At 37.8% G+C, this 24,926-nt stretch overlaps 1 protein-coding gene across 1 annotated transcript; it reads left to right on the top strand.

Annotated features, from left to right (window-relative positions):
* The first annotated feature begins 648 nt into the window (after nt 1–648).
* LOC138336482 (microfibril-associated glycoprotein 4-like) lies at nt 649–22,689 on the top strand. The gene is made up of 5 exons (XM_069285980.1): nt 649–940; nt 9,494–9,630; nt 10,527–10,617; nt 16,138–16,302; nt 20,049–22,689. The coding sequence occupies exons 1-5, from the start codon at nt 649–651 to the stop codon at nt 20,306–20,308; spliced, it is 945 nt and encodes a 314-aa protein (XP_069142081.1). The 3' UTR covers nt 20,309–22,689.
* The last annotated feature ends 2,237 nt before the right edge of the window (nt 22,690–24,926 follow it).

Here is a 24,926-nt window from a genome sequence, read left to right as displayed (position 1 = left end):
GAGGCCGTCCTTACATGACCATAGCTGTTAATAGGACGTTAATTAAACAAACAAACAAACAAACACCCAAACCGGTCACATTATACCGACAACGGGCGAACCAGTCGTCTCACTCCCTGTGTGCTAAACAGAAGCTGCCACAGGAACCAGAACCCGGAGTCTTCCTCACGGGGATCGAACGCTCAACTCAAGGCTAAAAGTGAGGCGATGTCAAGGGAGACGTTAGGAAGAATAAAGTAATTCAGGATGAAAAAAAAAAATCCAAATTTAGTCGCCTTTTACGATCATGAAATAGGGGCAGCAGGTATAAATTTCAAATATGGAAATTGATCAATTTAAATATTGAAATTGGTGCGAGAGTCCTTCAATGAAATTAAGACTGTTGTTTGTCTATTGAAAAAAATGCTAACAATTTAAAAGTTTTTAAGCATAGTCGTCAAATCTACCATTAATTCTATTGATACGCTTATTGAACCTTTGATGAGAAACGTATACGATACTCTATATAATTAGTATTGGTAAACTTATTGATAGGTTTTATTGTCAACGCATCCAAACCGTGATATTTCTATAAAATATTCACACCGTAACATTATAGGAGCGATCGTTTCACACGAGATTGGGTAGTTCATGGTTTGTCGTGTCAGGATGAACGTTTTAATTACCGTGCTTATCTTTCTCTTACACTCACCATACATAAAGACGTGCAGAGAATTTTACAAACAAAACCCGAATTTGAAACGAAAACTGTTTACAAGTGGTATTCTTCATGAACACAGTGACGTCATGAAGTTCCAGGAATGTTTGAGGTATTGTAAGAAACACCACTGTTTGTCCTTTTCTACCAACACCGAAACTGGACTGTGTAGATTGTATTCAAAAATCTTCAACGACGCAACTGGAGCTATTTCACAGGACGGAGTGGCTTATTACTATCAATGTAAGTATGAATGGAAATACGTTTACTGAAATATGTTATTATTTCTGCATAGATATTTTGACTTGCTTTTTCCATAACGTATGTTTATTGGTATATGTCACTTATCTTTATCTCGATAGGTATTTTACATGTATTGCTGAACAAATACAAATTATTTTCTGTCGAGATAATGTTATCATTGTTTCATACACATGGTAATGAAATATATTTTTGAACGTTTATAACTGTAACATGAGAGGAGAAAATGTAATGACCAGACCGGATTTAAACTCGGGACCTCCGAACACTAGCTGAATGCTCTACCGACTGATCTACCTAGTCAACGATGATAGACACAGTCCAATATCGCTACATATCGAACACGCTAACGTAGTAATTTTCATTCCCGCTAATGTTACTGGACAGATTAAAAAATGTATAAAAGAATATGCTTATAATGAAGTGATATCATATCTTCTTAGAGGTTAGTTATAAAATTGTTGTACTATATCCTCGATATTCCAGGGGTTACTATCACTGTTTTCATGATGCTATTATTCCTTGATAACAACTGGACTTGTCATAGTAAAGCAGGATGTATCACACATGCCTCTACTGACTACAGAGACTTCCATTGAAGATTACAGTGATAGATCATGTAGTCAGGTGCATATAATTTCACATATATATAATAACGTACCGATAATTGGATGGTAGCTTAACACCAATTAAGATTATGATCACTGGTTTGATATCCGTTAATGTACATGCATTTATAGGCAATACCCACATAAACATGAACTGTTCACACAATTGTACTTATTAAACGATGATGCCATCTCCCAATAATAACATTCATTTGAACAGGTAGTGTGAAAGACGAACAAAACAATTTAGTTCATATTGTTGAAACTGCTTTCATGACTAACACCCTTCGAGCTTTTTAATGCATGGTAATCCTGTCTTTTGAATTAAGTAATCTTATGGATTTTAAAATGAAATTGGTCATACACTTCAGTTTGAATCTTTTAATCAAAATAAACTAAATTCATTCTCAATGTTTACAGTAGCCTGAAGTTTTGACCAAAATTTCCCCGTGAGTTAGCGGCATGGCAACTTTAAATCATGTAATAAAACAGAAATGAAGTAAAAGGTATTCTACATTTCTAAGTAAATGATCATCTCATACGGTGGATTTTTTTTATATTTGAATGATGGATAATCAACACGTCATTCAACCAACACTGTATTTACGGAACCAAATGGAAGGAAAGGAAAAAATCATGTCTGTAAACGTGTAAAAGGAGCGGGTCAATATAACAGAGCCAAGATTTATACAACTTCTTGTTTCCCTTCCTTAAAGGCTGTTTCTGGCCAAATTTGGCTACAATCAATGCAGAACCTCTACGACTAGTAGCCATTAAAAATATTCACTACTGTTAACCCCAATTGGGCGCCGCTTCCCCTGCCACAGAAGGTTCGTTAAATGATTTATACAAGTTATATATATTCATACATCACATACACTTACTGAAGATGATATTTCAGTTAAAGTCAAATGGAAAACAATACAGTCACTTGCATGATCTATCTAGCGCACATTTTCATTGTAAAACAACACTTTAAAATTATCAGTGAAGAGTTCATATAAGGGACATAATTTGTGCTTAAATTGGGGCTCCCAAAGGGGAAATCTTCAAATGCGGGTTTCTCTTTTATATAATAAAAAAACATCTAATTTTAACCAACATATTTGTATAATATTAGCTATTTCTATGAGTGTGTATTTTTTGCAAATGCCATTTGAATTTGCTATGGACTCTACTACATTACAGTGGGAAAAGATGTGCATTTGTTTAATACATATTTTTGATTCCATACATAAGGTCTTTATTATGCAAATCCATGACTATGACTTTCCATGATATTTTGATGCTTACAGAGAATGGCTCTTATGGATTTTAACCAAATTTGGCCAGAACCATCCTAGGTGAAGGGGAACAGATTTTGTATAAACGGTGACTCTGACCCCACACGGGCCTGAGGGGCGGGGCCCAATAAGGGAAATAGAAGAAAACTCCTTCAAAACGCTACTTGTCATTAAGTTCTCATTGGATTTTGACCAAATTTGGCCAGAAACATCCTTGGAGGACGGGGAACAGATTTTGTATAAATGGTGACTTTGACCCCTCTGGGGCAGGAGGGGCGGAGCCCAATAAGGGACATGTTGGTAATTCTTTTAAACGCTAGTGGTAATAAAGTTTTGAATTAATTTCCACCAGATTTGGTATAAACTATCTTTATGGAACATATTTTGTATAACTGGTTAGGAGGGGCGGGGCCCAAGAGAGGAAATAGAGGAAAATACCTTCAAAACGCTACTAGAAATAAAGTTCTTACTGGATTTTGACCAAATTTGGTCAGAAACATTTTTTCGGGAATGTGAACAGGTTTTGAATAAATGATGGTTCTGACCCCCCTCCCTCTAGTTATAGTTTGTGTAGATGATTTTCAGATGACCGTTTAGGCCCATGGGCCTCTTGTTGGGTCTCAGCCAGGGAACAGAACCCAGAGCCTTCCTCACAGGGGCGAACGCTCAACTCAAGGCCAAAAGTGATGCGGTGCCAAAGGAGGCATAAAGAAACACAATTAGTTAGGAAGAAGAGAAAAGATAATATCCTAAATTTGTCGCCTTTTATGATCATGCAATAGGGGCAGCAGTTACAATTCTAACACCCTACCTGCAGAGCCAATACAGGTCAATCATGATACTACACAGGACAAAATATAAGCACTTTGCCTCCTTATCTACACCTCAGATCCAGTTGCTGCAACACTACCCCTGCCGTAACAACGGCCGCCACTGTCTGGGTCAGCATAACATCAGCTTTAAAGGGACTAAAACGCTAAAAAATCATGTAATAAAAGATAAAAAAGAATTATAGGACTAAAATTTATTGTAAAAATTGTGTACTTTGTGTTAATAACAATATTTAAAAGTTTGTATAACAATTTTGTTCAAAATGGAGAAAAAACTGAAAATAGATAGGACCGACCTAGTCACCATTTCATATTATTATCTTTCGGCGAGTGTAAACAACCCCTATGTGCATGCGCGACGCATGAACATTCCAAACATCCGATATAACAATTTTGTTCAAAATGGAGAAAAACTGAAAATAGATAGGACCGACCTAGTCACCATTTCATATTATTATCTTTCGGCGAGTGTAAACAACCCCTATGTGCATGCGCGACGCATGAACATTCCAAACATCCGATTGATGGCCCTGCAGGTAGGGCGTTAGAATTGTGCCTGCTGCCCCTATTGCATGATCGTAAAAGGCGACTAAATTTAGGATCTTATCTTTTCTCTTCTTCCTAATTGACTTTATCTTTCCTAATGCCTACCTTGGCACCGCCTCACTTTTGGCCTTGAGTTGAGCGTTCGCCCCTGTGAGGAAGGCTCTGGGTTCTGTCCCCTGGCCGAGACACACCAAAGTCTATAAAAGTGGTAGTTTCTGCTCCTGTTCGCCCGTTGTCAGTATAATGTGACCGGGTCGGGTGTGTTGCTTGGTGTCTTCGGCGGCATGCTTCAGTGATTATAGCACTATAAAAAGGGCAACAGTTCCACTATACAAGAAGACACAACACGAACATACCGCAGTCTCCCAGTACACCTCGCACAACATACATAACACACCGCATACATGGGAGGCCGTCCTTACATGACCATAGCTGTTAATAGGACGTTAATAAATCAAACAAACAAACAAACAAACGATCGAAGGAAATCTCATCTGTCTACTGGACATATCTACTATTGACTGAAAACACAAATTTATCGACTACAGGTTCCTGATTACTGTGTTAATCTAATAAACGTTGAAACGTATGCAAAAGTTTTGTGAAGAGTTTCTAAGTGTAAATAATCCTATACTGTACGGGTTTTTGTAGCCATAAAGAAGGGTTTTCATTATATTATATGGTTTTATACTTGCTTCTACCATTATTTTATTTTCATTTGTCATGATATTATGTACTATTCCGCTAAACCTGCCAATATTATTAGGTTTTTTTTAAAAAAATGGCCTAATATATAGACTTTATAATAAGGAAAAAATGGCGAAAAACTAATAATATAGGCATGTTTAGCGGACTACGTGTATTAAAGTAAGTACGTGTTTTTCTTTTATCATAATATCAATATTTGACATTCCGTATACATTGTATATCCTTAGTTATAATGTCTATCCGTCTAATGGACATTCCCTATATATACCTAGTTATAGTCTCTATCCGTCTAATGGACATTCCCCTATATGTCACTAGTTATATAACTTTTTTACATCTGATTTACTTTAAAAAAATCAGCCTAACTATTTATCTAAATTTTATGTGTACTTTTATGTATTCAAAGCAAAAATATACCTTACATATACATTGTAGACCTATGTACATATATGTTTGCTTAATAATGTACATGTACACCTGTATTCATGTATAATATATACATAATTAACGGGTGAAAATACCTCTCACTTCTTGTCAGATTTCCATCAAATACTCTAAAGCTTCATAGAACTATGCTGTTTTACTTGGCAATGTAGATACAGGGGCGTAGGAAGCGGGTGTGGGAGGTGGGGGTCGGGGTTGGAGGGACGAGGGCAAACATTTCTTGTTGCCTCCCCCCTCCATTTTCGCCGACTGAAATGTTCTTAAATTGCACATTTGAAAGAAAAAAGGGTCCTCATGCACATTTTCGTGAACTAGACTTAAAATGTGAATCAGGGGATTCTACGTACTATTTTAAAAAATGTCTCTTAAAAGATTCATCTGTTTATATGACTTAGCAAAACAATTAATTCATTATTATTTTGTGTTAAACAACAATGTACCGATGGTGTGAAGCCAGTATGTTCAGATCGAGTTGCATAGATATGACGGCATTCACAATTACCAATTCTTAATGCAGGTAACTTTAAATAAAAAAAGTATTATGTTAAGAACGCTTTAAAATCATTTAGATATAACGTAAAACTCATCACAGCCATTCTAAATCTAATATTTTTACCCGGGGGAGACCCTCGGACCTCCTCAAACACCCAAATCTCGCGCCTTCAGGCGCTCCCATATTCATCAAAATACATCGTAAAATTCTAAATCGTAATGTATTTCCCGGGGGAGACCCCCGGACCCCTCAAACACCAAATTCTCGCGTCTTTGGCGGTCACAAATTCATCAAAATGCATCGTTAAAATCATCTTAGCCATTCTAAATCGTAATATTTTTTCTCGTAGGAGATTGTCGCCCCCCCAAACACCAAAATATCGCACCTTTGGCGCTAGCATGGCAATTTGCGTATTCATTAGTTTCCGTTTATCGACGCCACTGTCTATAAATGTGTACAAGGATTCTACTCAACGATATATGAAAAAAGTTTATAAAGTATATATGGCTGTGTGTTGAATTAAAGAATCAATCTCCTCCTGTGGGTACGGGGCAAAGAGGGGGGGTCCAAATATTGAGGACCTTTGCCCCCCCCCCTTCAGTACTTTCTGAGAAATAGCGATAACAAACTTTGAATAACAAAATCCAAGACGGCGGCCTGGAGGCCATCTTGTTAACCGATCGGTCCAAAAATGTAATATGCACAACTAGGTCCCTAGGGGAACCTACATATGAAATTTGAGACAGATCCCTTCAGTACTATCTGAGAAATAGCGATGACAAACTTTAACTATCGACATCCAAGATGGCGGCCTGGCGGCCATTTTGTTCACCGATTGGTCCAAAAATGCAATATGCACAACAAGGGCCCTAGGGGAACCTACATATTAAATTTGAGAAAGATCCCTTCAGTACTATCTGAGAAATAGCGATAACAAACTTTAACTATCGAAATCCAAGATGGCGGCCATCTTATTTTTTCTATCAGCCGCAACATCTGTATGGCACAAATAGGGACCAAGAGTAACCTCCATGTGAAGTTTGAACAAAATTCCTTCAGTAGTTCTCAAGAAATATCGATAACAAACTTAAACTGCCAAAATCAAAGATGGCTACCTGGCGGCCATCTTGTTTTTCAGATCAGCCTCAAAATCTGTATGGCACAACTAGGGACTAAGGGTACCCTCAATGTGAAGTTTGAACAAAATCCCTTCAGCAGTTCTCCAGAAATATCGATAACAAACTTCAACTGCGAAAATCAAAGATGGCTGCCTGGCGGCCATCTTATTTTTCCTATCAGCCGCAACATCTGTATGGCACAAATAGGGACCAAGAGTAACCTCCATGTGAAGTTTGAACAAAATCCCTTCAGTGGTTCTCAAGAAATATCGATAACAAACTTCAACTGCCAAAATCAAAGATGGCTGCCTTGCGGCCATCTTGTTTTTCCGATCAGCCTTAAAATCTGTGTGGCACAACTAGGGACCAAGGGGACCCTCCATGTGAAGTTTGAACAAAATCTCTGCAGCAGTTTTTAAGAAATAGTGATAACAAGCATTGTTTACGGACGGACGACGGACCACGGACGCACGGCGATCAATCTGATTAAAATACAGATCCTTATTATCACTACGTTTGATATGAGGATCTGAGAACATCCCATTAGGGGTCACGTCAGGATGACCTTTGGAAATGGCCAATCAAATTGGCACTGCCAGAATCTTTACTGGGGCGAACTAGTTTGAAAAAACTGTCTAAATAATTTTCGTGTACATAGTCATCTCGCCAAAAGTGCACAACAATTCTAAATGTATATGCTAACTGGGACGAAATGGCGTTAACAATTCACGTAAAAATGTGTAGAAAATGTATTTGATCTGGAATACACGTGGTAAAAGGTCATCCGAACGTGACCCCATATCGGGTATTGTCAGATCCTATATTGAACGGAGTGGTTATAAGGATCTGTATTTCAATTAGATTGCACGGCGATTTGAATAGCCCACCATCTGATGATGGTGGGCTAAAAATATAAGTTGCCTCTTAGTGGTGTTATTACATCTATATCCATTAGCCGGATGAGATTTTCAGCGACCTCGACTCCGAACTCGGTTCTTTCCGTTGTAAACATTCAATGCCGACAGATACAATTTCTTGTTGTGTTTGGCGATATTTTAACGTTGATAAGCATTGCCAATAGTTCAAATTAAATGTTTTAATTTTGAAAACTTTCTACTTTCAGGTATAAGAACGTTTGTAGGAAGTCAAAAACCCTAAGAAATATATGTAAATCTAATGATTTAGTAACATTAATCGACCCAATCTAAAATATTGGTAAATGTGTATAAAATCTGTGTAGCATTGACATTCAAATTTTTTGAGGAAATACATGATATACACTGTCGTCTACAACCGATTGCGACCTGCTCAAGCTGAAATAAACACACGCCGCTAGTTCAAATCTCTGTATGCGACTTGATTTAGAGGTTACACAAAGAATGGTTGTTGGATATGGACCTTATTCCACATAAGTTATTTTTGATAATTAAAAATACACGAACTGTAGGGGGGGTCTTTTGTGTGTAAATAAATTCCATATTAAATAACCATGAGTCGCGTGGTCTGTTTCTACCAGTTATATCCGCTTTGAGCCGATAGAATTACGACGAGACTAGCGTAACGTTAATTTGCCGACATATGCTAATGAGGTGTATTGTTATTTTAATAGCAAATAAAAGTTATGACGTCAAGCGGCGTTCAAAACATAGCATGGTGTCACTCGGTTATTGATAAAGCTGACAAATGATGATGTAGCACTGAGTAATATTTAGTTCGGTCAAAGTTAATCGTGTCAGCCAATCAAAATGCGTAGAGTTTATACTACGTGTGGTATTAACAAATTGTTAATCAACAACAGCTGATCATGAAACCCCGATTTTTTTAACTTAATGTATCCTTAAATATCTTTGAAATTTCATGCAGACACAGATGATTGGTAATCAATGTTAATGATAAATAATTCTTACTAAGCCACAATTTACTACTTTATCTACCACATTATCTTATCTATATACATGTATAAACATAGATAATAAGGAACCTTGGACGAGATAATTACCTAAACTAATTAGTAACTTAAGCGATATAGTTACTAAGAGGTAGGCTATAGGTTCTGTCCCCTGGCCGAAACACGCCTTAGTTTATAAAAGTGTCAGTTTCTGTTCCCGCTTTGGGCTCAGCATATTGGGAGTGGAACAAGTGGCTCGCAAGTTGTTAGTTAAATGTGACCGGTTGGGATATGTTGCTTGGTGTCATCGCAGGCATGCTTCAGAGGGACTAGTTGGACAGCATCTTAAAAGGGAAATATTTCCTCTATTTCAAAAATACACAAAACGAATATACCGCAGTCTCCAAAACACGCATAACATCGGATATAGGCGAGGTCGTCTTGAAACAATCCCGGCTTTTAATAGGGCGATATTTCAACAGCAGAAAGAAACAAACCTAATTTTAGGAAATTCAAACGAGATAGTTACCTAATCTAATATTAGGAAGATTGAACGAGATAGTTACTGAATCTAATTTTAAAGTATGTTAACTGATTTATAATCCATCTTGTGGCAGGGTCTGACACATGCTTAGGTTGGCGACAGTCATGTAGTCCACGAACAACAGGCGTCTACGACATCCGAAGGAAATCAAAACAAAATGAACCCCATAGCGTCCTCTGTGATATGGACATTGAAGCCGGTGGATGGACGGTGAGATTTTCAATGTTGGTGGTTGATGATGTAACATTAATGCATGGTTGAGCATATACAGGCATACTCGGTTAGTGGAAATTAGATTATATGGTAGGATAAATTTAATTCATATATTGATATTTGTAACATGAGTATTTACTAAATCATTTACCGTGATACATTATGAGTGACTGTTACATCCTTCAAATAGCTCCAATACGTATGCCAGTGTGAATTTGGCACAATGAATGAGCTGATTGGGCGTGACAAGGATTTCTAGATGACCACATTTAATTTCATTATGATGTCTTATAATCATAAGATATAAGTACAGCTGAAGTTGATTTATAACTAATTTCAACCAGTTTTAATTTGGAATATTTAAATTTATTCTCTATGAAAATCCTATATTTGTAATACAGACTTGCCTGTCATTTTGGGTAGTTAGTTATTATAATGCCATTTCTGGGTGTTAAAAGACCAACAAACTAAATTATTTATGAGTAATGTATTACAACACCACCTGATTATTAGTTAGCTTTTGTGTTCTATTATTTAAATCTATGATCTAATATAATACTAGATAGAAACAAGATTGAATCCTTTAGCTCAAACTCCAAATAGGGTAGCCACTTTGAAATAAGTTGGATTTTGCACTAAAATTATCATTTTAACCCAATCATATCAATGTTATCTAGGAATGATTTCCTGTCGGAAAACATGTTTACTTTTGAAATTCATAATTAATCAACCAATCAGTGGCCGGTTCACATTTCTATTCTGCGCTCAATATTACAGGGACCATTTCAAAGATCTACATTTCATTTATTCGGTTGTTCCCTATTACGTCATATACACAGGGGTTTGTTCAGAGTGATTTAGGCAAATTTTATGTAAACTCTTTATGCTTTTAGGTTTTCCAGAACCGTTTCGATGGTTCTGTATCTTTTGATCACAATAAATATCAGCAGACATTTGGCAACCTCAGTGGGGAGTTCTGGCTAGGTAAGTTATATTATTCTATTGTTTGTTTATTTAATTAACGTCTTGTATGTAAGGACGGCATGTGCGCGTGTACGCGGCATGTTGGGTATATGAAGTACGGGTGAGACTGCAGTATATTCGTGTTGTGTCTCATACAATGGAAATTTTGTTCTTTTTTTATAGTCGTATATCACTGACGCATGCCATCGAAAACACCGAGCAATACACCATAAAAACATGCACATAGACGTAGCTGTCCAATCGCTGATTCATGGCCATATATCGTGCGTCACCCAATGTTAGTTTCCGATTAATATTTGATATGTAAATATCAATCGCACTACGTAAATGTTCTAGATGAATAACGGTGTGTGATGACTATATAAATAATTTGTAGTAAATAATAAGTGATCCACAGAAAAGCGACAGCCTCCCAACAAATATAACCTTCGATGATATTAGACGATTTGAAATGAATAAAATCAATATACTGTATCACATTAAATATCCATGCTTACTTACTTTCTTCCGTGGTATAAAGCTAATAGTCGGGCACACCAGTAGAAATTGTTTATTGACCTTCCGAAACTCCTTACATATCAAAACGACGATCTAGTTCTGCCTATGTTATCCAGTTTTGACCATTGAAATTTTGGAAAAGTCATGTGTAACTTTAGCACAGTTTTGAAAATAAGTTTTCCTACTTCTTTGAAAGCGAGGCTGCGTGGAAATGTCAGCACGGATATAGCCAGCCGGGAGGACGTTTTATGATTCAAATAATATGAATTAATTTCCTCGTATGCAGAACGATTTTTACCGACTATAGCCTTCCTTTCACCAACTATTCATTTTAAGGCTTTGATATCATTTATTTGATAGCAATAATCATGGTTAGTCGATAGAGCATCGTTATATGACTGTGAGTTTGCCGTTAACTGATTTGTGTAGACCGCTCGGACAGGTCTTTACAAAATGAAATGTTAACGATATGAACACCTGTTCAGAAGTTGACATTGAAATCCAGTAACCAGCCTATAAATAACAAGAGGCCCATGGGCCTTAATGGTCACCCGAGTTAGAATAAATAATTAAACAAATAATGAAACAAATTAAAGACATAAACACTATATGCTGGGCCTTGAAGTTGGTCAGTGATTTATAAATTTGACTTTTTAGAATATGAAGAGTATTTGCTTCCATCAAACCTGTGAATTTAGAGGTATTTTTTTTTTAAATTTTAATCATTTTGACCCTGTTTGGTCCTGCCCCTCTGGTCCCCCAGGGGGTCATCAAGGACGGATATGGATGTTAAAATGCTATATCTTAGGCTAATAATTCTGATCAAGTATGACTCATTTCCTACGAAAATTGGGCAAATAATTTTCACAAATATGTTTTTCCTATATAAACTAAAGTAAACTTGACCCCTCTCCAGCAGGTAAAGTGAGACCCGAAGGTCATATAATTCACAATTTTTATAAAACATCTTAAGACCTTTCCATCTATAATTATTTGATTCTACTATATCCAGAATTTTAGAAGATTTTTGAAGTTTTAGCCTATTTGACCCTTTTTTAGCCCCGCCCCTCTGCCCCCAGAGGGTCGGCCAGGACCAATGTGGATATGATATTTAAATGCTATCTCAGGCTAATAATTCTAACCAAGTTTGACTCGTTTCCAATGAAAATTGAGCAAAACATGCTCATAAATGTGTTTTTCCTATATAAACTATAGTAAACTTGACCCCCTCCCCAAGGGGAAACAGGAGACCCCAGGGTCATATAATTTACAATTTTTATAAACAAACTTTAAGACCTTTTCATCTATAAAGTGTATTTGTTTATACCATTTCCAGAATTTTAAAAGAATATTTTTTTGAAGTTTTAGCCTATTTGACTTTTTTTGGCCCCGCCTCGCTGTCCCCAGGGGGTTGGCCTGGACCAATATGGATATGATATTAAAATGCTATCTCAGGCTAATACTTCTAACCAAGTTTGACTCATTTCCAATGAAAATTGAGCAAAACATGCTCATAAATGTGTTTTCCCTATATAAACTATAGTAAACTTGACCCCCTCCCCAGGGGGAAACGTGAGACCCCAGGGTCATATAATTCACAATTTTTGTGAAGGACCTTAAGACCTTTCTATTTATGAAAAGTATTTGATTCTACCATTTCCAGAACTTCAGAAGAAGATTTTTGAAGTTTTAGCCCTTTTGACCCCGCCCCTAAGGCCCCTGGGGGTCAGTCATAGACAATTTGTTAATAGGATCAGCCATCTCATACTGATAATTCTGACAACATTTGACTCATTTCCTATTACAAATGACCAAATAATGCGCAAAAATGTGTTTTCCCAATATAAACTATAGTAAACTTAACCCCCTCCCCAGGGGGAAACTAGAGACCCCAGGGTCATACATGTATAATTCACAATTTTTGTAAAGGACCTTAAGACCTTTCTATCTATGAAGAGTATTTGATTCTACCACATCTGTGAGTAGAGAAGAAGATGTTTGAAATTTTTCTCAATTTTACCCCTTTTGACCCCTCCTACAGCCCCCTGGGGGGTGGGGACCATATAATTCACAATTTTGATTGGCCTTATGCCTTAGAAGGTTTGTGCAAAATTTCATTGAAATTGCTTCAGCAGTTTTGGAGAAGAAGTCGAAAATGTAAATTGTTTACGGACATACGACGCACGACGCACGGACGGACAAAAGGCGATAAGAATAGGTCACTTGAGACTTCGTCTCAGGTGACCTAAAAACAGGGAATTCCCCAATGTCTTCCGTATTTTCGACCTATCAAAATAGAGCCTTGCCGATCATCGGGCAGTAACCATACTTAACAATATGACAGACGACACTGAATTGAAAATTGATAACAAACGTTGCGGCTGTTTCCGAGGAAGAACGATATGGAGACTATAGTTGTTAACACAAATAGCCGGAATACCAACCGTGGAACTGACATTCCAGTTGAAAGTTTCCGCGACTATATACAAGAAAAAGGACAATCCCTATAACCCGTGGAGTTACGAAAAGAAGACAGATCGAAATATAAACGTACAATTAATTGTCATCAAGCACTTAGTCGTACGCCGTTTGCCGTGCGCCTTGCGTAAACTTTTCATTTAAATGACTTTCTCTCAATAACCGAAAAGCCCAGGATATTCATATTGGGCTTACAGCATGCTTTGATGACGGGCTACCAAGTTTGTTCAAGTGAATGACCTTCACAAGCTACCAACTTGAAGGCTTTAGAATTGAACTTAATCTACTTATTTTTACAAACGGATTTTAAAGAATTTGTTATATTTCTCCTATAGCGCCCCGCCCATCTGGCCCCTGGGGAAACAGTAAACGTTTATACAAAACAAGTTCAACTTCAGCCAAGGTTTGGTTGTTTGTTTGTTTGATTGATTATCTTAACTTCCTATTAACAGCAAGGGTCATGTAAGGACGGCCTTCCATGTATGCAGCGTGCATGAAGTGCGAGGTGCATGTTTTGGGAGAATGCGGTATGTTCGTGTTGTGTCATCTTATACAGTGGAACTGTTGCCCTTTTATAGTGCTACATCACTGAAGCATGCCACCGAAGACACCAAGCAACACACCCCACCCGGTCACATTATACAGAGAACGGGCGAACCAGTCGTCCCACTCCCTGTTTGTTGAGCGCTAAGCATGAACAAGCGTCAGACTAAATTCCTTCATTCCTACAGAAGATGGATTTTAAAGGATTTGCTTTATTTCCCCTATTGAGTCATACCTTTCAGGCTCCTAGGGGACCAGACCCACCGTTTATACAAAAATAGTTCCCCTTCACCCAAGAAAGCTTCACACCAAATTAGAACTAAATCCCTTCATTCCTACAGAAGAAGAATGAGTTTAAAGAATTAGCTATATTTCCACTATTAGGCCCCGCCCCTCAGGCCCCTTGGGGGCCCAGGGTCACCGCGTATACAAGATTGGTTCCCTTTCACCAAAAATAAGGTTCAGACAAAATTTGGTGAACATTCATTCAGCCGTTTATGATTAATAGGGATTTTTGTGAAAAGTTAACGGGCCAGGTGAGCTAAAAATGACCTTGATCTTCCATTCAAGGTCACAGTGTTCAAAATGGCTAAAATCATTAAATAACTTCTTATATATACGATCCTGGGTACTGATAGTCGGCTTGTAGCATGCTTTGATAAAGGGCTACGAAGCTTGTTCAAATGAATGGCATTGACCTTCATTCAAGGTAACAGGGTTTAAAATATGTTACAATTGACATTGACCTTCATTCAAGGTAACAGGGTTTGAAATATGTTACAATTGTTAAACATACAAATTACTGTGTATTTCAGTTTTACTATATATTTTTTAACACTCGGTAATACAGTCCCTCACAAAACCAGGTAGCCATATCAAACAAAACTACAGCTACAAATAATGGTGCTACAACTATCAGACCTTTGACTGAATCATCAAGGAGTTCTTGGATGGACATCACAAATTTGTCATTTTAATAGCCTGCAATTAATAATTGTAGCAATGTCAAAATAAATTTTAACCTGAAACTGTAAACTGTCTCCTTTGAATATGTTCAGTTGTTGATTTAAAAGAAGTTATCTTATATATTGTGTTGTGGCATTTTAGACATCTTTTCATATAACAAAGCATTTCTTTAATTTTTGTAGGTTTACGAGGAAATGTTAACATGAGAAAAAAGTGATATTCCCATCGGCCTCTGGCATCGGCAAATATAATCTATCTACTCCTATCCGCACATACACAAAGTAAATATTAACCTAAGAAAGGTGACATCCCCCTCGGTCTCGAGAAATATCACCTTTCTCAGGTGAACTTTTCCTCGTGTTAACCTACAAAAAGTCGATGACTGTTTATTAAATATCAATGCACTTTGGGTAATCTCGATTGCCACAACTACAGTCTGGCCCTGCAGGTAGGGCGTTAGAATTGTACCTGCTGCTCCAATTGCATGATCGTAAAAGGCGACTAAATTTAGGATCTTATCTTTTCTCTTCTTCCTAACTGACTTTATCTTTCCCAATGCCTCCCTTGGCACCGCCTCACTTTTGGCCTTGAGTTGAGCGTTCGCCCCTGTGAGGAAGGCTCTGGGTTCTGTCCCCTGGCCGAGACACACCAAAGTCTTTAAAAGTGGTAGTTTTCTGCTCCTGCTTAGCGTTCAGCATACAGGGAGTGGGACGACTGGTTCGTCCGTTGTCAGTATAATGTGACCGGGTGGGGTGTGTTGCTTGGTGTCTTCGGCGGCATGCTATAGCACTATAAAAAGGGCAACAGTTCCACTGATACGAAGAAGACAAGAAGACACAACACGAACATACCGCAGTCTCCCAGTACACTCACCTCGCACAACTCATACAACACGGAATTCAAAACCAGATTTACCAAGGGAAATTGACATGGGCGTTTTTTGTGACAGGGTTGAATTTAACGCCAGATTTCAATATAATTTAAAACTGATAGTAATGGTACCCAATGATGACTTCTATTGTATATTTTCCGCAGGCTTAGACAGAATGAAGACAATGTGCTTTGATCACCCATGTGAAGCACGTATTGAGTTGGAAGACTGGCAAGGCATCCGTAAGTTCGCAGCGTACAGCGATTTCAAGGTCGGCAGCTATGGAACAAAATACACACTTACAATATCGGGCTACTCTGGTACTGCAGGTAGGTAAATACAATATGTGAAACGCAAATACAAGCAATGCAAACGAAGAATTTATACATGTACAAGATTTTATCAAAATAATATCATAAAAGATATTGCAACTCATTTATGTATAACAGTTACGTAAACATAATAGAAATATAAAACTCCTTGATGCATATGTAACCGTCGCCATAGAAGGAGGAACGGTGCTCTGATATGATTAGGTCATCTGACCCGAAGGTCATGTTTCGTCCGTCGTCATCCGCCGTGCGTTAACTTTTCACATTTTTAAGTTCTTCTAAAATTCTACCGGAGCGATTTGGCTGAAACTTGCATGAAATGATCCTTACATGGTCCCGACAAAGTGTTGTTATTTTTTGGGTTGATCCGAAATCCAAGATGGTCGCTACAGCCGCCATCTTGAAAACTCATTTTGAACTTCTTCTCAAGTTCTACCGGTGCAATTTGGCTGAAACTTGCATGAAATGATCCTGACATGGTCCCAACAAAGTGTTGTTATTTTTGGGGTCGATGCGAAATCCAAGATGGCCGCCATCTTGAAAACACATTTTGACCTTATTCTCAAGTTACTTACCGTGGCATTTTGGCTGAATCTTGCATGAAATGATCCTTACATGGTCCAGACAACGTTTTGTTATTTTTCAGGGTCGATCCGAAATCCAAGATGGCCGTCACAGCCGCCATCTTGAAAACACATTTTGAACATCTTCTCAAGTTCTACCGGTTGCGATTTGCTGAATTTTTTATGAAAATTATCCTGACATGGTCCCAAAACAAAGTTGCTATTTTTTGAGTTTGATCCGAATCCAAGATGGCCACTACAAAGCCGACCATTTTGAAAATGAAAGACATTTTGAACTTTGATTCTCTAGTATTTACCGGTGCAATTTGGCTTGAAACTTGCATGAAATGATCCTGACAGGTTCCAACAAAAGTGTTGTTTTTTTGGGTCTATGCGAAATCCAAGATACACAACTTACAATATCGGGCTACTCTGGTACTGCAGGTAGGTAAATACAATATGTGAAACGCAAATACAAGGGGCAATGCAAACGAAGAAATTTATACATGTACAAGATTTTATCAAAATTTTCGGGTAAAAGATATTGCAAATCTCATTTATGTATAACAGTTTCGTAAACATAATAGAAATAAAATATAAACTCCTTGATTCATCCGTGCGATTAGAAGGAGAACGGTGCTCTGATATGATTAGGTCATCTGACCCGAAGGTCATGTTTCGTCCGTCGTCATCCGCCGTGCGTTAACTTTTCAAAACACATTTTGAAGTTCTTCTAAAATTCTACCGGTGCGATTTGGCTGAAACTTGCATGAAATGATCCTTACATGGTCCCGACAAAGTGTTGTTATTTTTTGGGTTGATCCGAAATCCAAGATGGCCGCTACAGCCGCCATCTTAAAAACACATTTTGAACTTCTTCTCAAGTTCTACCGATGCAATTTGGCTGAAACTTGCATGAAATGATCCTGACATGGTCCCAACAAAGTGTTGTTATTTTTGGGGTCGATGCGAAATCCAAGATGGCCGCCATCTTGAAAACACATTTTGACCTTATTCTCAAGTTCTACCGGTGGCATTTGGCTGAATCTTGCATGATATGATCCTGACATGGTCCAGACAACGTGTTGTTATTTTTCGGGTCGATCCGAAATCCAAGATGGCCGTCACAGCCGCCATCTTGAAAACACATTTTGAACATTCTTCTCAAGTTCTACCGGTGCGATTTGGCTGAATTTTTTATGAAATGATCCTGACATGGTCCCAACAAAGTGATGCTATTTTTGGAGTCAATCCGAAATCCAAGATGGCCGCTACAGCCGCCATCTTGAAAACACATTTTGAACTTCTTCTCAAGTTCTACCGGTGCGGTTTGGCTGAAACTTGCATGAAATGATCCTGACATGGTCCCAACAAAGTATTGTTTCATCTCTGGTTGATCCCAAATCGAAGATGACTACTATGACACTATATCTAATTAATTTCCTATATGTTAAGGCCCAAGGCCTCTTGTTTGAAATAAAATTTGTTGAAAGAAATTGAAAATGATCCTGACATGATGACACCATATATACTATTGTCAAGGTAGTCAGATGACTGTTAAGGCCCTTTGGGCCTGTTGTTTGAATTATGCTGTCCGATTCGAACAAGTGTTTATAATAACTCTTTATTTTTCGACTTCGTGTGAATATTATCGAATATTTCCAAAAAATGATGTCATGACTACACATAGGCTATAATTTGATAGTATTGCCTTTCTTTACAACAGAATGTTAAACTTAAAATTTTAGTTTAATATTTTATTTTGAGAAACGATAACTCACCACATTTGTCTTTTGAATTATTTATTTACATACCACAGAACCAAATGATTTTCCATAGACAACAAGTTAACGTTAGCCATTATCCAGGTTTTCAAATTTTTGAAAGTCATCTCGCTCACCTGTCAATACGTATTGTTGAAGAATTACCATCTTGATTTAGATGGTGGTTTCATGATCCGCACTAAAAAATGACCAAAATTTGCATAAACCTACAATCTTGATTATCTCTCCTGTCAGAAACAGATTTCAAAGTATTTCAAAATGTCCTTATACATTTTACATCCACATGTATTGTCCAAACCACATATTTAACATTTGTAAGTCAGATGCACCTTGAATACCCAACCAGCAGGCTCAGAAATATTCACCTCCTTCTATCCGAAAGTCGATTTCCAGAAATCTGTTTGGCTTGATTTTGTAGTCCCAATGTGTGTTTTTTTTATATTGAATTATGGTTTTTGATGACTTTAATTATATGTTCTCAAAGCTTGTTTGATTAATTAACGTCCTATTAACAGCTATGGTCATGTATGGACGGCCTCCCATGTATGTGGTGTGTTGCGTGTATGTTGTGCGAGGTGCATGTTTTGGGAGACTGCGGTATATTCATGTTGTGTCTTCTTGTATAGTGGAACTGTCGCCCTTTGTATAGTGCTATATCACTGAAGCATTCCGTCGAAGACACCATGCAACACTCCCCACCCGGTCACATTATACTGACAACGGGCGAACCAGTCGTCCCACTCCCTGTATGCTGAGCGCTAAGCATTGTTTGTTTGTTTGATTAATTAACAGCTATGGTCATGTAAGGACGGCATCCCATGTATGCGGTGTGTTGTGTGTATGTTGTGCGATGTGCGTGTTTTGGGAAACTGCGGTAAATTCATGTTATGTCTTCTTGTATAGTGGAACTATTGCCCTTTTTATAGTGCTATATCACTGAAGCATGCCGCCGAAGACACCAAGCAACACACCCCACCCGGTCACATTATACTGACAACGGGCGAACCAGTCGTCCCACTCCCCGTTTGCTGAGCGCCAAGCAGGAGCAGAAACTACCAGTTTTATAGACTTTGGTGTGTCTCGGCCAGGGGACAGAACCCAGAGCCTTCCTCACAGGGGCGAACGCTCAACTCAAGGCCAAATGTGAGGCGGTGCCAAGGGAGGCATTAGGGAAGATAAAGTCAGTTAGGAAGAAGAGAAAAGATAAGATCCTAAATTTAGTCGCATTTTACGATCATGCAATAGGGGCAGCAGGTACAATTCTAACGCCCTACCTACAGGGCACCTTTACATGTTTCCTTTCTTTAAATTTGATGCGAATAAATATTATTAGAAATCTTCATTTTCAACATACATTGATAAAGCACATTACATGATTTTGCACTCATTTTTCAAGGTGACGCTATGGGAGATCTCAATGGAATGAAATTCAGTACAGCTAATGCGGATTTCGACATGTCGGCGGGTACTAACTGTGCAGATCTGGGACAGTCAGGCTGGTGGTACAACGACTGCGGACTGTCCAACCTCAATGGACCTTACACCGTGGATAGCGGCACAGAGGTCGACAACGCCATGACATGGAGGACGTTCCATGGGAGTAACCATCCACTGAAAAAGTCACGAATGATGTTTCGTGCTATCTATAACAATTGATTGTCGACCATTTCTTATTCTTATTTTCATACTGTAAACCACTTTATGTCCGCGTGATACTTTCCACGCTAAGTGAAATGACAATACTATAACTAGTGTCTGTTTATACTGCTAAGTGTGTTTGTAGTATTTGCGTATATTGAGTGTTAGCCACGTTTAGTCTAGGTTAAAAAGTTATTGATATCAACTAACAATACTTGAATTATTCCACAGTATATGAATGTCCCATTGTCAATAAGAACCTTTAATTGGGAAATTAATGTCATGTGTATATTGAAAACAAAGTCACAGTTAGTGTTCCACACAAAAAACTTCCCCTGCCGTCAATTACATTTTTCTAATATATGGCTAGTTTGTATTGCTTAGTTGTGCTATAATTGTACGAAGTTTGAACAAATTCTGTCTCAAGTTAACGTCGGGAAACGGAAATTTGTGAAGCAAACAATGTTTAGTTACCGTAACCTTTTGACCCCAAATTCAATCGCAAGCTATATTTTCTCCTATGTAACCATTGTATGAAGTTTGAACAAATTCTGTTGATGAGTTCTCAATTTATCATTCGGAAACATAAATTTGTGAAACAATCTATTTTAAGTAATAACGACCTTTGTAGTTGACCTTTTGACCCCAATTAAATCCGAAGCTGTATTTTCTCATATGCTACCACTGTGTACCATCCGTTGATGTATTTTTCAAGATATCGTCTGGAAACGTTGATTTTTTTAAACAATTTGTTTTTAGTAAGTGAGCTTTATAGTTGACCTTTTTACCCCCAAATTCGATCCCTAGCTGTATTTTCTCATATTGTTTGTTTGTTTGATTAATTAACGTCCTATTAACAGCTATGGTCATGTAAGGACGGCCTCCCATGTATGCGGTGTGTTGCGTGTATGTTGTGCGAGGTGCGTGTTTTGGGAGACTGCGGTATATTTTCTCCTATGCTACCATTGTGTGAAGTTTGTTCAAAATCCATTGATCTTTCCTCCGGTTGCCGTTTGGAAACTAATATTTTGTGAAAAAATCTATTTTTAGTAACAGTGCCTGTTGTAGTTGACCTTTTGAACTCAAATTCTATCCTAAGGTGTATTTTCTCATACGCTACCATTGTGTGAAGCTTGATTAAAATCCGTTGATTTTAAATCTCAAGATATCGTCTGGAAATGAAAAATGTTTAAACAACCTATTTATAGTTACAGTGACCTTTGAAGTTGACCTTTTGACCCTAAATTCAACCCAAAGCCTATTTTCCTATAATTTTCCTATATACTGCATTATGACATCGTATTTTTGTATTGAATGTTGTGAGCAGACGATAGGTTTACAGCTATATGTTGTCGGTAATATTACATTATAAACTCATTAACAACGATGAAAATTGTTTAACATCGCAAGATGATAGTATACCTGATATGTATATTTCATTTAATCTCACAGTAAGGTGATTTATAAGTCATTAGAGACATTAGTTTGTCACCGTAGTCACGGTACATCTTGACAAGCAGCCATCATTGTTTGTCTTTTCGGAACTTCTCTAAGAGTTATTCGCCTTACTTTTACTCGGACGTCTCGTGTTATACATATGACTATAGGAGCGCCGAATCCCTCCTGTTAGTATCTCCTAGCATTTTAATTGGTTCAAACTGGACATAAGTTGAGAGCCGGGAGGTTCAAGGTCTCAAGTGTCGTTTTGACCACCAGAATGTCGAAGGAAAGAGAGCATGTGTGTCCCAGATACTAAGTAGTTTATTTCAGCTAGGATTTAGGATTTAGGATATTTTAGGAGTCGGTCAATATGTTAATAGGTGAACACCGAGAGGTAAATTAGGAGAAAATGTCCACAAACATATTTTTGTAAGAAACAATGATAAGGGTAAATATAAACTACATGTAATAATGTAAAAATAACAACAAAAACTCCGCCACATCTTTTATTTTTCTCCATCTATTGTTAAAGGGAGATAACTTTTTGTGTCACCTTATGCCTTGTTAACCTGTGAGAAAGTCTTATTTGTCTATGTCGTTGTATTTGATGTCCTTAATAAATATCCACATTATCTGTATCTAATTTATATTGAGTCATTCTTGAATTGTTGCCACAAGCCATCACCAGACGAACCAGAGAAAGGGTTCTTAAACCTTTATACAATGCACCGTAAGGAAACATGCTCGGTCTGACGACTAGACTTTTATAAGTCGGGGGCACCTGACGGTCGGCATTGCAAAAACACGAAAAAAACATTATAAGATGCCGTCACAATAGAAACGTCGACGTTGCGTATTGATTTAGAAAAAAAAAAATCCATTCGAATATCAATGGAGTCGTACTACTTAAAGCATTTAGTAGACTGGAAAATTAATTATAAGCATTGATGTAACTATCAGTTAACTACATCGGGTCATAATTTTTTTTTTTTTTGCAAACTTTTGTGAGAAGAAATTTACCTATATAAGTACGCTTCTAGTAACTTTCAATATGTCACATGTTAGGTTATATAGTTTAGGTTGTATTGGTCTTGGATATGAATGTTATTTAATCATTTGTATAAGGATGTTTTATCAGTATTAAAACGATTGAACTTTAACCTTGCCTCGTGGTATTGTGTATGAAATGATGGAATAAGTTTACATGATCTATTTGTACAATATTTCATAAATATTATATTTTTATACATAAATGTAGATTCCCATTGTATTAAAAATCGAACATTTGTCAATACAGATAAATCTGTCATAATCGGATGCGCATTTACATGAGGGCTTGACCAAGTCAGTGATCCGGCTCAAACCGAAGCGATTGATCAAAGGGGCATGTCAGTGTGTCAATTTTGAAATGTAAAGTTACATCCGTGAAAAACTGAGTGCGACAGGAACCCTGCTGTGAATGAGGATGAATTGCTGTTGGCAAATGTTTGATGGCTAATGATATCGCTCATCGAAACGTGTGATAATTTGTTCAGGATTAGGTGAGATTTCTGGAGAACGTGCAACCGTTGATGATGGACGAGAAACAGTTGATGATGGACGAGTAACCGTTGCATGTGGTCCGAGATCATTACCCTGTGCCAGTGTAGATAATGTTGTCGACAAAGCTTTCTTTTGGTCACTAGAAAACCATCTACTATATGATCTGACAGAAGCCTCATTACGATGACCGGACATGAACATTATACTGCGGGTGGAGAAATCACTTTCCGACATCGCGTGTATTGAGGTGGCACGTAAACAATGTGCCGTGTATTTTTTGTCAAGGCCGGCGCCTTCACAAATATCGGCCATAAAGTTGGAAAATGTACGTTGAGCGAGCGGTTTATCGCTGTACCACAGAACATCTAGACGCGAATCAGCTGTGTGTTTGTTGAAAAGTTTTTCGGCTTTGGGATCTGTTTTACTTATTAGTGTCATGAGAAGTTTCACGGGACAATTCGCTGTACCTGTCGCATACATGCGTTTGTCTGACTGTGCTTCCACATTACACACACCTGCCTGGAATTTTTTGTTTGTTTTATTTCATGAGTTAGTGTGGCGTATTCTCCGTTTTCGTCAGATTTGAAACAAAAACTGTCAACAAGGAGTTGGTGATGGAACTCGACACCCCTGGAAACGAAGTGTATTGCCAAGGAATACCACACGGCTTGACCAAGGACCACAGGAGAGGAAAGTGTGCCATGTTCAAGGTAAGACGATATTTGTCTTAGGTGGTATGGGGATATGATTTCTTTGTGTGCCGTTGGTCTGGACATACCCGATGCCATTCTGTCCTTAAAAAGTCCATTCAAAGTTTTTAGACTGCTTAAAAGCTTTACTAGTGGGCGACACCTGAAGGAATGTCGCAGATGAAATGAAGAGAATTGCGAACGGGATTTAACTCTAGCTTAGAGAGCGATTTCACTAGCTCAGGAAATAATATCCCACAGTTTTAAGACATTTTACGATTTAAGTCTATTTGGCCCTTGTGACTGTGACCTTGAATGAAGGTCAAGGTCATTCATTTGATAAAAAATGGCAGTCCGTCATCTCAGACTACAATGGTAATACGATGGCTACAGGCCTGTCAGATATTGATAGAGGAGTCATTTAAAGATTTTAGCCAATTTGACACTTGACCTTAAATGAAGGTAATTAGGGCATTTATTTGAACAAATTTGGTAGCCTTCCATTTCAGCATGTTACAGGCCCAACATCAGTTCTGTTGACAATAACTCATTGCAGTTAGAATAAAACTTCAAAACTAGTAGTAATTCTTTTACGATTTAGCCTAATCTTCGGAATTAGTCCGTTTCTTTAACGACTTATCCTAATCTTCGGAAGTATATTTTAACTGTCACCTGATATTTAAAGTGAACAGTCGGGCAAGGATGGCTAAAGTCGGTAAAAATGGTGTGAATCTATCCAGTATAATTTCTTATGAAATGGAAAAATAAAATCTCTCGTCAAAATTTGTCTGTGTACGAAGAAATTAATTTAAAGTATGGAAATTCTAAAACGTCCTCCCGGCTCACTATGTCCGTGGTTACAATTCCACGCTGCCTCGCTTTCAATGCTTTCAACTTTTCTTTACTTTAATGGTCAGAACTGGGAAACTAAGCAGAACTTGACCGTCGTATTAATATGTGAGAAC

The sequence above is a fragment of the Argopecten irradians genome, chromosome 12 (genome assembly GCF_041381155.1).
Source record: "Argopecten irradians isolate NY chromosome 12, Ai_NY, whole genome shotgun sequence".
Classification (NCBI taxonomy): Eukaryota; Metazoa; Mollusca; class Bivalvia; order Pectinida; family Pectinidae; genus Argopecten; species Argopecten irradians.
Note: the sequence above shows the minus strand (reverse complement) of the source record. Positions and strands in the feature narration are given on the sequence as shown.

Bases quoted from the DNA above. Each gene is read 5' to 3' on its own strand.
- LOC138336482 (XM_069285980.1), top strand. From the start codon at position 649: ATGAACGTTTTAATTACCGTGCTTATCTTTCTCTTACACTCACCATAC. The intron at 10,618-16,137 runs GTAAGTTATATT...TATTTTCCGCAG, and splicing joins CAGTGGGGAGTTCTGGCTAG to GCTTAGACAGAATGAAGACA. The intron at 16,303-20,048 runs GTAGGTAAATAC...TCATTTTTCAAG, and splicing joins GGGCTACTCTGGTACTGCAG to GTGACGCTATGGGAGATCTC.